We start from the raw sequence: 15,276 nt of genomic DNA on the forward strand, positions 1-15,276 counted from the left end.
GCTCAGGACCATCTGATTTGCTTGATGGCAAATCATCTGGCCGGGGTGCTAAATGTGCGCGCGGACAGTCTGTCGACAGTTCTCTGCCGACCACGAGTGGAGGCTTCATCCAGAGGTAGTTCGACACATCTTCTGGACGTGGGGGACTCCTTGGGTGGACCTGTTTGCCACTCTCGAACGCAGATTGCCCGTCATTCTGCAGTCTCCCGTTTCCGATGCAGGAGGCGTTGGGGAACGCGTTTCAGTTGAGTTGGAGCTCACAACTCCTTTATGCGTTTCCTCCCATACCCTTGATTCCTCGGGTTCTGAGAAAGATTCACCAAGACCGGGCCCAAGTCATATTGATCGCCCCGGATTGGCCAAGAAGGGTGTGGTACACAGATCTACTTCACCTCTCATTGCACCCTCCTCTCCGTCTCCCTCTCAGGGCAGACCTCCTCTCGCCGTCGCTGGGGCAGGTTCTACACCCCCACCTCCATAGCCTGCACCTTCATGCCTGGAGATTGAACGGGGCAACCTGAGTTCCTTTACTCTCCCTCCTGACGTGGTGGATGTTATTTTATCGGCCAGGCGACTCTCCTCTAAGTCCATTTACTCCTACAGGTGGTCAAGATTTGTTAAATGGTGTGGAGAGAGGTCTATTGATCCCTTAAAGGCTCATCTTTCTGATGTTCTTTGTTTTTCGTTGCATTTGACCCAGCAGGGTTGTGCTGTTGCTACTGTTAAAGGTTATTTGTCGGCCTTATCAGCATTTCTTTGTTTGCCTGATCAGCCGTCTCTTTTCAAATCTCTGGTTGTTTTAAGGTTTATTAAAGGCCTTACTAATATGTTTCCGCCTACTCCCTTCATTATTGCCCAGTGGGATTTAAATCTAGTTTTAACTTTCTTAATGGGTTCCCCATTCGAACCTATGCATAGTTGTCCTTTGAGACTGCCGTCATTCAAAACGGTCTTCCTTGTGGCTATCACCTCAGCCAGGAGGGTGAGTGAGCTTTAGGCTTTGAGTTCTAGGCCTCCGTTTGTGACTATTCATGCTGAAAGGATGGTTCTCAGGACCAGATCTGCTTTTCTGCCTAAGGTGGTAACTCTCTTCCATCTAGAGCAGTCCATTACCCTCCCTACTTTCTATCCTCCCCCTCACCCTTCTAAGGATGGGGAGAGGCTGCACCGCTTGGATCCTAAGAGTGCGGTTAGTTTCTATCTGGATAGATTGAAGGACCTGCGATTGGACGATCAGCTCTTTGTGCGCTGCGTTGGACTGGGCAAGGCGGTGCACAAGCGCACTCTAGCCAGGTGGATCATCTTGTGCATCAAGATCTGCTACGTTCTGGCTGGTAAGGAGCCTCCTGAAGGCATTAGAGCTCATTCCACCAGGGCTAAATCATCTACTTCTGCCTTGTCCAGAGGTGTTCCTGTGCTGGACATCTGTAAGGCCGCAACTTGGGCCTCCCTCCACACTTACGCGAAACATTACTGCTTAGATTCCGAAGTGAGGAGGGACGGCCATTTTGCGTGCTCTGTTTTGCAGGACCTTTTGGTATAGACGGGTGGACACCCTCTAATGGGAGTGGGACTGCTGTGGGATGCTATTCATAAGGTGAGGAATCCACAGGCACTTTTATCCATCAGAAGAACAAGTTACTTACCTTCGGTAATGCTTTTTCTGGTGAATACAGTATCTGCCTGTGGATTCCTCACTGACCCACCGCCTCCCCGTTGTCCACCCTTTTATACCTTAAAAGAGGTATTCGTTAATATGTTGTTTCATATGGTAATTCTGAGCAGATAATTGATCGACCAGGATAAATCCTTATTATCAAATGTTTTGCTGATAGCGGACTATTATTCCAGATCGTTTGCCACATAGTTAATCCATTTCACTCTTGCTTTATTTCATAAGTTTTTATTGACAGTAAGGAAAACAGCAGACACGTGTTTCGCCCTATGTGGCAGATCACGCCAGGGCTTTCTCAAGGCTAAATGGTTTCAAAAGGAAGGAACACTAGCTCTTACATATATAACCCTACTTGATTTTGCAAAGCTATCACGGCCCAGAGCTTCGAGCATAATTCCTTCACCTCCTAATTCTTTAGGAATCATTATCCAAACCTCGGATCCCTGGACCTGTTGTTTTTGTTTGAACTCATATTGTTATTCTGTTTGCTTTTGTTTAGGCTTATAGGAAATGCTTGCTTTCCTTTTTCACTTTACACTGTGTGTATTTGTGTGAATACTGTGTACTATGTATGCATTGTCTATATGGTTGGTCCTCCCATTTCGCCTCAGTGGCACGGAAAAAATGGGTGGAACTGACGTCATCACGCTGACGTGGCCCTCTTATGGCTACAGTAACGTCATGCGGAGCCGCTTGCGGAGCAATGGCATTGTGACGACCTCGTCGGCGTGGAGAGCTAGGAAAAAGTTTCCACGCAATGCTGGTGAAGGGGATATTCATAAGGTGAGGAATCCACAGGCAGATACTGTATCCACCAAAAAAAGTGTTTCCGAAGGTAAGTAACTTGTTCACCTCTGTTGGAGGGATTATGGGCTACTTCCGCCATATCTGGTTGACTAGCCCAACAATGCAACTCCTTTGGTCTGAAATATTTGCTCAAATTAAAGAGATGTTGGGATACCCAATTCCAGACTTTCCTGAACTCGCACTCTTAGGCCTACGAGATAATTGAAATATTAAACTAAAAGTGATAAAGTCACAATGTGGCTCTGCTTAGAGGCAGCAAAGATAGCAATAGCTGCTGCGTGGAAGGAGGCCCTAGCCATGACACAATGCCACGCACGTTTTTGGTCAGACGCGCACATTAGAAAGGATGACAGACATTTTTAGAGATGACTTCAAAAACTTTGAATATTCCTAGGGTCCCCCTGGTTAGCTATCTTTCCAAAGGGCTTCCGCTGCTAGCCTGCCCTTATCGTGTTTGAGCATTACAATTATTCTAGTAGCACTACTTTCATAGTAAGTACTTGTAGAATGGTTTGTAGGGAGGGAAAACAGGACAAGAGAAGGGTTACAGTTGTAGGAGTGTTGTATGATATCTCTTTGGTTTCTAAAAATAGCAATATTCAAATGTGAATTCCAACATGTGGAGAACCTTACTGGACCATGAAACACTGTGTTTTGAGAGGGCTAATTGATAACACAATATGAGATCTCTCACTGTGTGCATTGTTATATGAAAATCCAGTTAAAAGAAGTTTGAGAGAAAAAAGTGCTAAACTGACAAACACTGTTTACAGCTCTCATGGAAAGTTCAGTTAAAGGTATGGATATTCTCCAAAAGAACAAGCTCTACCTGTATCGTTTGGTGGCTAAGGAAAATCAGCCGTCTAAAAGGAAAAGTAAAAGGATGGTAGATTTCTACCATTATCCTAAAACCATGAATACAGGCTGGTATATGAAATGCATGACAATAAAATGCGTACTCTTACGATGCAATTCTAACTAGATGTACCTAAGTGTACCTAGCATGTATGTAGGTGTTAAGCCAAGAATCCCTCTAGTTTAAAGTCAACCCCATTACCTGAGACATTTATCCCCGAATTATAAGTTGAGACTTATCCATTTCAAATTTATACATAGGGTATATCGCACCGCCATACAGTTACACAAACTGGGACTACACCCGGATTTGCGCTGCTGGAAATGTAAACAGGAAGCCGCAGCCTTTCTCCATATTGCGTGGAGTTGTCCGCCCATTGCGGAATTTTGGAAAGAGGTATATGATACAATACAAGCTGTCACTGGATTGTCATTGGAATGCACCCCACTGATGGCACTGCGAGGACACGTAGGTGAAATCCCACTGGCAAAACGTCGTTTGGTGGCCATGATGCTGCTGCATGCAAAGCGTAGACTAGCTATACATTGGGGTGCCCCAAGAGCCACCCGAGCTGCTAAGTGGGTACGAGACATTGTCTACTGTCAGGAGCAGTTGTGATATTCTCGGATCTAATGCCTACGGCATCTCAGTCAAGGGACATATGGGAATCTTTCACTACCTGGCTCAATAGGCGAGATGTAGACCTTCAAGATGGCTCTAATCAAGTACTGGCTATGCCTCTGACAGGGTCGCCCCAATAACCACCTGAACACTCACTAAGTTGTATAAATTACCCATATATATATATATATATATCTGCCCAGTCCGTACTAAGTGATAAGATGGATCATGACCAACCTCCCCTGCCCCCAATGTCGGAAACTCACATTCTTAGACTTGTACAGCAAGTAGCAGAAATTGATGTTTCAATTACCATCAATGTGTAAATTGCGCTGATGTGTTACTTGGATTGTTCCCTCTTTTCCCTTTTAAAGCACTAGACTTACTGGACCAACATATTTTTTGTTGCTGTTTCACAATGTATATAATGCTGCAATTTTGAATAATGCTGTGTAGTGTCAAGGTACACATGTGCCTATACCATGTATATGTCTGACCACAATTTCAATAGACAAAAGTAAAAAAAAAAGTATATTCAGTTAAAATAATTCTCAGTGATAGCCTTTATATTAAGTGACTGGTATTGTATGTTATACTAATATAGTTTGTCGGCTGAGATGAGAAGACAGTAGCTCCTATCAATCCGACTTGCAGGATGATTCTTTTAATTTTATGTGAAAATTAATGTTTCAGCATCATTGAAATAGTATTCAAATGTTGCTGCCATGTTAAATGTTTTGCCACCATTAACTCTGAAAATTTTGTTGACAGGATCCTCTTTGGAAAGTGAGACGAAGTCAGAAATTGGATATGTCAGCTAGGCTGGAGTTGCAGTCTGCACTTGAAGCAGAAATACGTGCCAAACAATCTATCCAGGAAGAGTTGCGAAGGGTTAAAGATGGAAATTTATTGTTTGAAAGGTAGGCAATTAATGCAAATGTATTTGTTTTCCTTTGGCTTAAAATTCTATTTCCTTGTTTTAGGAGCGTTTCGAATAAATGTTGATTTTAATACATTTTCATTGGCATTTTGTGTACAGATGTTTATGTTAGAAATGTTACCCTTCAGTAGATACATGTTGCCAGTTACAGCGTCCTCAAATGTATTGTGTTTAAATGTGATTGGAGAAAGCCTGGCGTATATGAACCACTGGTCCTGAAACAGTAAATCTAAGTTGGTTTAAAAATATCATTATTTTATAAAAGTATTGCACCGAATTTGTAAAATCTAATTTCAGTAATCTGAATTTAACATTTGTCTCCAATGTCATTTTTGTTTTCTCTGGTTGATTTCCTATCATTTGTAGAGTTGTCTGCTATGATTAAATAGAACCAATGATATGCAAAAATCCTTTCAGACCTAACCACTGTGTGTTTGAATAATTCACAAGATGTGAATCTAGAATAAATTCAAGCTGCAAACTGTAGTTTCAGGTAAATAATATTCTGATGCATAGTTTTAATTTCAGAGTCCTCACCATTTTAATATACCCAGTCACGAGACTGGATGTGGAAAACTCAAAAAGCAGTGTTTCTGCATGCCAGTAGATGGCGTTGTCCTTCTTAGTGTAGACTTTGTTCCAATCTGGAAGTGACTAGTGGAGCCACGTATAAGCACCTGCCATGCGCATTGATGTTGGTTCCTTTCTTTCCATGTCTTGAGATGTGAATCCAGAGCTCAGCTCTATTTTCCCTCTGTGAAGAAGTTTCTTCTTCAAATTTTCCAGTGTATAAGGGAGATCACCCCCTAAAACGACAGAGCTTACACCCTGTAGGGACTATCTCAAACAGATGTTTGTGACTAGTCCACACAAGGTGTGCCTCTGGTGCTTGGGTTAGATGAATGAGTCCAAGGCCTGCAACGACTGCTCCCAGTTTAATCCAAAGGCCATCAGAACTGAAGCTCTATACGGCGAAGCATTGCAAACTCAATACAAGTCCCTTTCAAAGTTGGAGTCTAGAGTGCTGACCAACTCCCATTCCTGAAGTCTTACCTGCAGCAGCCACGGTCAAGGTTTTTGAGTAAGTCCAAGAAGAAATAGAAGAAGTCCAAGTCGGACTTGGCCCCTTCCTGCCAGTCTTATTTTCCAGAGAAGGCGCAAAGCCATAATCGTACCTTGTGATCTTGCTCCCATTTCACTGAGGAACTGATTCCATCCTTTGTTCTGATGCACCTTGATTTGCCAGGTCCATCAGTGATATTTCAGCAGGTTAAAGCCTTTCAGTAGTCCATGCTGCACACCTTTGGTGCTCTACTGGCACCTTCTGGTGCACTTTCTGGGCCCAAGGATCCTCAGGAATATATGACGTTACAATGATATCTTTTACTTCGCATGTTTTTCCAACTAAGTATTTACTTCGCAACTACCATTACAACGCGTGTTTTTTGTTCGCATACCATTACTACGCAAATTATTAGAGATGCATTGTAAATACATTTACATCATATTTCAACGCATTTTTTTCGGAAAATATATATATTTTAAGATAAAAAGTCACATCAACCCCTGGGATTGGGATCTATGGGAAATAGGGGTTTTTGTTTGGGCTAACGTGTCTCCCTATAATACTTTTCAATCCAAATTTTCACCATTCCTTTAACCATACATATAACTATTTTCTAAATATTTTCTTTTTTCTTCTTACATGAACACCTGTCTTCCTTTCCTTTTCCATTTTCCATCCGATCCTCCGTATGATATTTTTTCGATCATGCGTCACAGTTCTTTTTTGTTTTTTTTCACGTTCATGCGTCACAGTTCATTTTTTCTTGAAAATAGAAATAAGACATTACTGAGCCGGCAGACTCTTCTATCTAAAAGGGATGGTGTGCCACTCAGTTATTACCTTTAACTCCCAGGCAGCTGGACTGGAATGTTGTCAAAAAGACAGCGCTCTATAATTCCCGTTCTCCAAATCAGGTAAATTTTTCACCTTCATATACTTTATGTATCTAACTGTTCGAAATGACATATGTTTCAAATTCCCAATTCACTGGTACTCAGTGGTACTTTAAATGTACGTTTCCCAGATGAAGGAAGGCACCCTTATCGGAAGCTGAAAAATCAAAGTAGTTCGACCAGTTCATTAGCACTGCCTGGCAGATAACAAAGAAATGAGATCAATGACGTTACACTAGGCAAGTCATGCTGATTGTGATCTTTTAGCAAGTAAAAAAGCAGAGCAGACCTCACCAGATTCTTTCAGTGCTATGAGCTTGTTTTAAAGTTATTTCCTAATACATTTTGGATGCTCGATGAACATTTACATAAAACTCGGGCACTCTTTTGAAAGCAAACTTGCGTTGTAACGGTATTAGCGTAGTAAAAGCGTGCGATTAAAGGTATTTCCTAATACATTTTGGATGCTCGATGATCATTTACATAAAACTCGGGCACTCTTTTGAAAACAAACTTTAAACTTTCCGTTGTAACGCTATTTGCGTTGTAACGGGATTAGCGTAGTAAAAACGTGCGATGTAAAAGCACGCGTAATAAAGAGACCTGCGAAGAAAAAGTTGCGTTGTAAAGGTATGCCGAAGTATTAGTCGCGTTGTGCTTCATCTCACCTCCCCCACCTTAGGGGTGGAGTTGGCAGAGGTGGGCACACCTCTCTTCCTCACTTTGTTTTACCTGCCAGTTCTCCCGCCCAAAGTGGGGGTAGAACCAGTGGGGACCAGTTGCTGAGTACAGCAAGTGGTCTGGAGAAGCTCACAAAGGCAGCATGCCTTTGAAGCTTCCCCTTTGTGAACCCTGCCCATCCTGGGGGAGGAGGCTTGGCACCTCGTCCTAGGATGTGCATTGTTTCAGGCCCCCGAGAGCAGCAGGCTCTCGACCCAGGGGTCCAGAAACATGTCTGTTGGTGGCAGCCTAAGCAGCCACTCAAGTCAGGTCACTAGAAGTTGGTCGAGTTTCAGGGGGCATCTCTAAGATGCCCTCTTTTGTGCATTTTACATTAAATGGCAGCACTGCACTTACAGTGCCCAGGAATGGACTTAGGCACTGTAGGGGTACAGGGCTCCTGGACCTTTACCCCCACCACTGGTATAGTGCACCCTGCCAGAGGGGAGACTGATCTATGCCAGGGCAGTGGTTTGTGGGCATGGCACACAGAGATGCATGCCATGTCGACTCTTCACATTGTTCTGCACCAAGACACGCAGCCTGCAAAGGCAGTGTGTATGTGTCAGGGTACAGGACCTCTAAGGGTGGCACAATAAGTGCTGCAGCCCTTAAAGGCCTGCTCTGGTCACAGTGCCCTGGGTACCTGTGGTACCATTTACCAGGGGCTGACATGTGGCCAGAGATGCCAATTGGGTTTAGGCTTCAATGTAATTTTAGGGAAGGAACATAGGCCCTGGGTACCTGATTAGCAGGAGCCCAGGGCACACTCAGTCAAAGAACATCAGCAATTCAGCAAAAAGTGGGGGCATACCATGCAAGAAAGAGGGCACTTTCTCACAGATGGTATCTGTAGCCTCAAAACATGACCACTCTAATTCTCCAAGGAAATCGTGGCAACAGATCTACCCTTTTGTTGTTACTTAGCCATGCGCAGAGGGAGACACAAGAAAGGTACGAATTGGCCTTTAAATCATATATTGATGCATTTTGTTTCTTGTGTAAAAAACATGAGCTGCAATCATATGCAGAAGGAAACAAAGGATTGTTACCAGCATTGCAAGAATAGTGAAGAAGATAAACAGTTCAACCATTATGACAGCTGTTGGGAAATAGCCCTCTCTGAGGGGCTCCACCAAACTTTTGGCCTTCCTCCGCCTCTTTTTCTGACCTTGTTTTTGTTGTCCCTATTAAAGTGCACTAACTGTGCTCTGGGCATGTAAATTAAATGCTACTAGTGGGACTGCAGCACTGCTTGTGCTACCCACTTAAGTAACACCTTACTCATGTCTCAGCCCTGCCATTGCAAGGCCTGTGTGTGTGTATAGTTTATTGCCATTCCAACTTGGCATTTAAAACTATTTGCCAAGCCTCAAACTCCCCTTTTTGTGGATATAAGTCACCCCTAAAGTAGGCCCTTTGTAGCCCTAAGGGCAGGGTGCTGTGTAAGTAAAAGGTAGGACTTGTACTTTTTATGTTGAATGTCATGGTAGTGACAAAACAGCTACATTTGTTTTTCTCTACTATGAGGCCTACTCCTCTCATTGGCTAGCATTGGGAAATTCTTAATGCACTTATAATCTTTAATTCCTAATCAGAGAGGAATAGGTTTTTTAGGTTTCATATGTTTGGAATGATAGTGACAAATCCGCCTTACTTGTAAAGTTAGATTTGGCATTACTACTTTAGAAATGCCACTTTTAAAAAGAGGACATATTTCTGTGCTTATAATTATGTGTGCTTTGAAGCCTTGTCGTGTAGTTTCTATAATCCTATATAGGATCTGCGCGTTTAGACAACATATTCTGTACGATTGGAGTCATACTGATTCTAGACCTACTGATTCTAGACCTACTGAATATGTTAGCCTGTATACCAGCCAGCTCACAGTGCCACTAGAAACCCCTCTTACCAAGGAGAGAATGGTTCTTGGCAACTATCGAACATGACAACCCTGATCTCTCAGGCCTGTGGAAACAGTGCAATACTTTTCGCTTAGTCACTTGTACACAGAATAAGCGATATGGATGTTTTTTAATAAGCGTTTATTGAACAGTCGTTATTCTAGTGTAAAATAGGTGTGCTGAAACAACCACTAGACAGAAACAGATATAAATGATTAGAAGCACTAGGAAAGTAAAAGAATGGTAGATTTCTACCATTATCCTAAAACCATGAATACAGGCTCGTATATGAAATGCATGACAATAAAATGCGTACTCTTATGATGCAATTCTAACTAGATGTACCTAAGTGTACCTAGCATGTATGTAGGTGTTAAGCCAAGAATCCCTCTAGGATAAAGTCAACCCCATTACCTGAAGTGAGAGACTGTGGGACCCCGTCTTGGTCTCGAGGTGGACACCCCATAAGGGATGTTAGACCACTGCGAGCTGGAGTAGCTGCCTGCAGGAGCCTCAGCTTCTCGCGTCAGTGTGTCGTCATGGAAGTCCTAGTTCTCCTCAGTCTATCTCTGCAAGATGTGATGTTTATATACCCAAAGGTGTTCCCAGGGGTTCTACCTTGCTGTACCATTGTCGGACCTAAGATGATGTCAGGAATGAACCTTGTGCATAGTTATTATGTAGGAGATGATGGTCATGCTGAGTTCTAAGAATCCTCATGCATAATGTATGAGGCTTTTACTAGGGAAAATCCCGAGTTCTCTATGCCGTGTCGTAGCTAGGTAAAAGGTCTGTCCCCAAGAACCGTTATGTGTGTCATGTAGGGGACAATATAGGTGAAAGGTTAGGATGTTACCTGAGCCTATATTGGGCTACCTATATGGAATATAACACCTACTCCTCATCCGACTGGATGTCATAATTAAATTCCAACGTACTTCTAGGTTGTCCAGGCACTGGTACGCAAATACCTATAGTAAAAACAATAGTTTTATTAAAAATTGTTAAAAACTCTAAAAAATGCTAAAAAGGAAAAATCTCTAGCATAGCTCTGTGTCCGTATATAAAGCTCGAACGACTAGAAGCACCTGAAAGCCATGCAGGTCATAAAAAGTGTCAATTGTTTTGAAATTCTAATTTGACGTGTTTTTAGAAAATGGCCGAATTTTTCCCAGCACATGATGAGCCAAATGTTTGTGTCCTGGCTGGTAGACGCAGCATTGCTGTTGCCTGCTTTCGCAGATGACGACCCCTCTGACAACTCGCAGATTATGTCCATTGAGCGCAAATGATCTTCTATACTGCCTGCACCCAACGCTGGGGCAGGCTGTGCGCCATCCGAGAGTTGGGTGTTTTATGGTGGAGCCGGTATCCATTCCAACAGGAGTAAAGACTTCTTGTGGTGGCTCTAAGTGTGTAAAGGTTTTCAAACTACTTTTCGGCGGTGTTGGGCAATGTTCCCATAGGTGATATCTCAAAACATTTCTAGGGGTACTGGATTTGTGTAGAAAATGATGGCCATAATGTTGATAACAATACATTGTGTTAAAGTCTGATGTGTCTTCTAACATTTAATTGCTAGAAAATACGGCAGATTGTTCTAAATCGGACAACATATTTACAGTTTCAAAATCCCTATCATCGGAAAATGTACTGGAGGTAATGATATCATTTAAGGACATTTTAAATAAATGAGGTATTTCTAAAATTTCTGTCGGGCCAAATATGTCATAATCAACCTTGTCCCATAATATACCATCAGGTATAGGAACTGCTGCAATGTTCACGTAGGACAAGTCTCTTTGTTCACAATGTGATGAGACATGAGGTTTCAGGATCAACTTCACTTTTGATGCTACAGAGCTTTGGTGAAGATAAGTGAGCAGAATACAGTTACTAAGCCTATCAAGAAAAGAAAGAAAAGTATACTGGTGATTATCCAAAGTTCTGGCCAAGGTGGCACCAGGTATGTCTTTTTAAGGAAAATGAAAAAATCTTTGATTTGCTGTTCACGAGATTTTGGGGCTGGCGTTGTTTCAGGTTCACTTGGATCCAAGGAAAAGGTATCCAAGTTGATGAAATACCAGATGCAGTTAGATCTATTTTTGGTAGCTCAGCAGGTTTTGTTCAACTTGTAAATGGCTCTTCTCAAGGCAAATTGATGTAGACATCGGTGATGGGTCGAATTGAAATTTGTCTTTCATTTAGAATTTCTGTTTCCAGAGAAACTAATTCCCTTGCATTGTTGCATAGTCCATCATTCCGTATAGGAGACTCTTCGAACGTGATGAGCCTTTCCATCTGAACTTCCTGTATGGTAGTGAGGGGAGGACGTCGGCTACTTAGGATCCCACAAGGCCTACTATTCAGTATTGACCACATAGTGTGGTTTGATAAGATCAATGGATGCTAATCTCTTCTTTTTTTTTCCGACAAGAGGCGGTAAAAGTACAGTTCTTGTTCCTTCAATGGCCAGGACAGGTACAGGCTTTCTATAGGATGGTCCAAATTCTTTCTTGGTCACAATCTTTTCTCTTGACCAGATCTCCGACTTTAGGAATCAGACCGGTCTTGCCGTGACTGATTTGACTATCCCAGTGGCGGTCCCTTTCACCTGCATGTTACTTTGAAGTGCTCTGGTTTCATTGAGATCCTGTAAAACAGCCAAACGATTATTGATGTCAAAAGACTTTTCATCCGCACTGTGCCTTCACAATCAAGATCAGGTACCCACATTCTTGTCCCAAAAAGCTCCTCGTAAGGAGTGACACCCCCTAGAGAACGTCTTGGCATGTTATTAATTGCTCGCTGTACTCCATACAAATGATTGACCCAACTGCCACCCGCACCTAATGCTCTTGCTGTTAAAGATTGCTTTAAGTCCAATGTTTTTCATCACCACAACCAAATTTCCCTCGGGATGGTACGGAGAGGAGTACCGCAATGCAACACCCAAACTTCCCATGGCTTCCTTTTAGTCCCGAGAGCTGAACGCGGGGCCACTGTCAGAATGTAATGTGCCAACTGCATATGTCCCTATAAAGACTCGCAAATCTTTGATAGCAGTTCGAGCGTCAGCCGAGCGCTGAGGCCATACCCATAGGAACCTCGAGCAGGAATCCACTGCAGCCATAATGTTGTAAGCCCCATCAGATTGTAACGGGCCGCAGTGGTCCAAATAGACACAACCGAGTGGTTTGTCTGATATCAATAATGGTGTCTGCTCAGGGAGAGCTACAGTGGAACCCTTCATCTGCTGGCAGATGTTGCATTTCAAGACAGTCTTTGTTATGTTTTGTTAACCCTGGCCACAAGTAGCGTTGTTTCAGTAAAGAAACCGTTGCAGAAACTCCCGCGTGTGCAGAACCCAGACCCTCGTGTTCAGCTAGTATTAACCTTAATCTGCGATCCATTTTTGGTATTACTCTAACCCCCCACTCCTGGAATCCGAGCAAAAGGAATGTTATTTGCATCTAACTTTTAGGAGTATTTGAGTGTAAAGCCTTTCGGCAGTGCCTTGTTGTCTTTGCGTGAAGCAATGACAGCTACCATTATCTGTCTGTCTATTCTCGTTTTTGAACGAGTGATTGCAGCAATGGAAGCAGTTCGTACTGCCCCCTTCGTGGCTTCATCAGCCAATGAATTTCCTTCAACGTGAACGCCATCACGTTGATGACTCAGCATGTGCATCACGTGAGCTCTTGGTAGTGCGCTTTTCAACTCTGCTACCTGTTTACATAGCATGTTATGCTTAATTGTGCCACCTTTTGAGTCCTTGAACCCATTTTGTCCCCAATAGTGAAGATTTTGATTGTGTAAGTGGACACAGTAAAAAGAATCGCACACAATTGGTGTGGGAAAATCTCGATCTGTATTTCAGTGCCAGTAATAGAGCTTTCAATTCTGCTAGCTGTGCCATGCAGTCTCCTAAAGACTGTTTTGTACAGCCTGGATGGAACTTGTCATCCTGCATACGACCTTTTAGAATCGCACATGCAGCGCTGTATTGTTGTTTACTTCCAATGGCCGGCTGAGCAGATCCATCAGTGTAAATTATGTATACATACTGATCGAGAGGCATTATTTCATTTGGTAGAGGATATTCTTGTTCCTATTGCAGGAATGCTTGTGTTTTCAGACTTGGGTCGTATCTGTTTTCTACATCTGTTGCAGTGAGAGAATTAGCCCATTGTATCCAACTTGGATGTAAGGCTTCAGGATTTGGCACGCTTGCCTTTGTAGCAGCCTCTAAGGCCGATAACGGAGTCACGACAGTTATTCATTTCCCCTGAGCCAGTGCTCTTTCTCTCACTACAGCAGTTTGTACTGCTGTTAAAAAAATGTTCTCTGGATGCAAAACGCATCTCAGCGTTTGTGTTCAGATGTGATTTGTATGCTATGGGTACTGTTTCGCCTTCATTGTATGTTAGGTAAGTGTACCCAGCTTGACCTGCAATTATACAGATCACCAGGTTGCGGATATTTACGAGTGTCTGCAAGTGTTTAGACGCTATCATGTCAGCTTGTAGGAAACAAAGAATATCTGTGTGTTCCTGTGTCTATTGTCTAACTGAAAAATCAGGTCTCATGAGGTCGTAGAAAGGTTTAACCCTCTCTGCGTAATCCAAAATGGATGTTCTACCAAAATTCAGGAATCCCAGTATGGATTGTACATTTTTCAATGATTTTGGAGGTTGGAGCAGTGCACAGTTTTCTAAAAAGTTAGCTGCCAAGCTCTTGCCTTCACTTGAGAGCTCAAATCCCAATATTAGGACATAGAGGTGGACTATTTTGATTTTTTAAGGTTGAATTTGTAGCCCTCAGACGCGAGTCCCAAAATATGGTGCTCACCCTGGTCAAGTGTTCCTCTAGGTCATCATCCATCAGATAAATATCATCTACATAGGACAATGCCTCCTCATCCAGATTCTGAAGTAACCCAGTTACTCTAGCTGAGAACATCCCCGGGCTGTTTTTATACCCCTGGGGAGTTGACAAAAGTGATGCTGGGACCCCAGCGCTTAGAATGCTGTCAAATATCTGCTCTGTCGCTTTATTTTGGCAGAAAAATCCATTTGAGATATCTAGGGTTGTTTCTTATTTTTTTCCGCACAATGTTATTCATCAATATGGCACTGTGTGCATTCTGTACTGCAAATGTTTTAGTGCATGTGTTCCGATGTCTGTAGTCTAGAACTAGACAATATATTTTGTCAGGTTTCATTAGGGGAAACAAAGGATTATTCATTGAAGAGGTGCAAGTTCCAATTACACCCTGGTATTCAAGTTGATCCAAGATCTCCCTGACCTGTGTTTTTAGCTTCTTGTTTATTGGATACTGTCTCTGTGGAGTAGAATTTAATGGTATCACATGGTGAGTTGACTCTTCATCCCACCCAACATGGTTGCGATATAGTGCAGGGGCTAGGGCTACCGCCCACTCCTGTGCATATGTGCGTTTTAAATGTGTGGGAACAAGGTCGGAAAAGGCTGGGAAAATTACCGTTTCTCCCTTTGGGCAATCCATAACAATAGCAGGTTGCCAGTCTCTTTCAGCTAAAAGAATGTCACAGCCAAAAGTTAAGTTCTTCCAAAAAAGACTCTAGACCCTATCTTCGCGGAAGGAACAAACATCCTTTTCAGCCACACCACCTAGCGGCCCTGGACGGAGCACCACTACGTCCATTTCACCTTCAACACCACCACCGCACCCAAGCCCGCCCCGCGACCGCCACAAAGAAACTGGAGCAAGTTCACAGAGGAACTCCTTATCGCCACCTTCTGCCAAGACCCT

At 43.0% G+C, this 15,276-nt stretch overlaps 1 protein-coding gene across 2 annotated transcripts in view; it reads left to right on the forward strand.

Moving 5' to 3' along the window:
* Positions 1–15,276, forward strand: part of CDC42BPB (CDC42 binding protein kinase beta) — a 1,057,701-nt gene that overhangs the window by 651,163 nt on the left and 391,262 nt on the right. For both annotated transcript variants that reach the window (XM_085626326.1, XM_085626327.1), the window contains exon 19: positions 4,731–4,879. In XM_085626326.1, coding sequence (XP_085482452.1) covers positions 4,731–4,879 — 149 coding nt within the window. The remainder of the gene's footprint in view (positions 1–4,730; positions 4,880–15,276) is intronic.

Source organism: Triturus cristatus, chromosome 9, assembly GCF_964204655.1.
Source record: "Triturus cristatus chromosome 9, aTriCri1.1, whole genome shotgun sequence".
Lineage (NCBI taxonomy): Eukaryota > Metazoa > Chordata > Amphibia > Caudata > Salamandridae > Triturus > Triturus cristatus.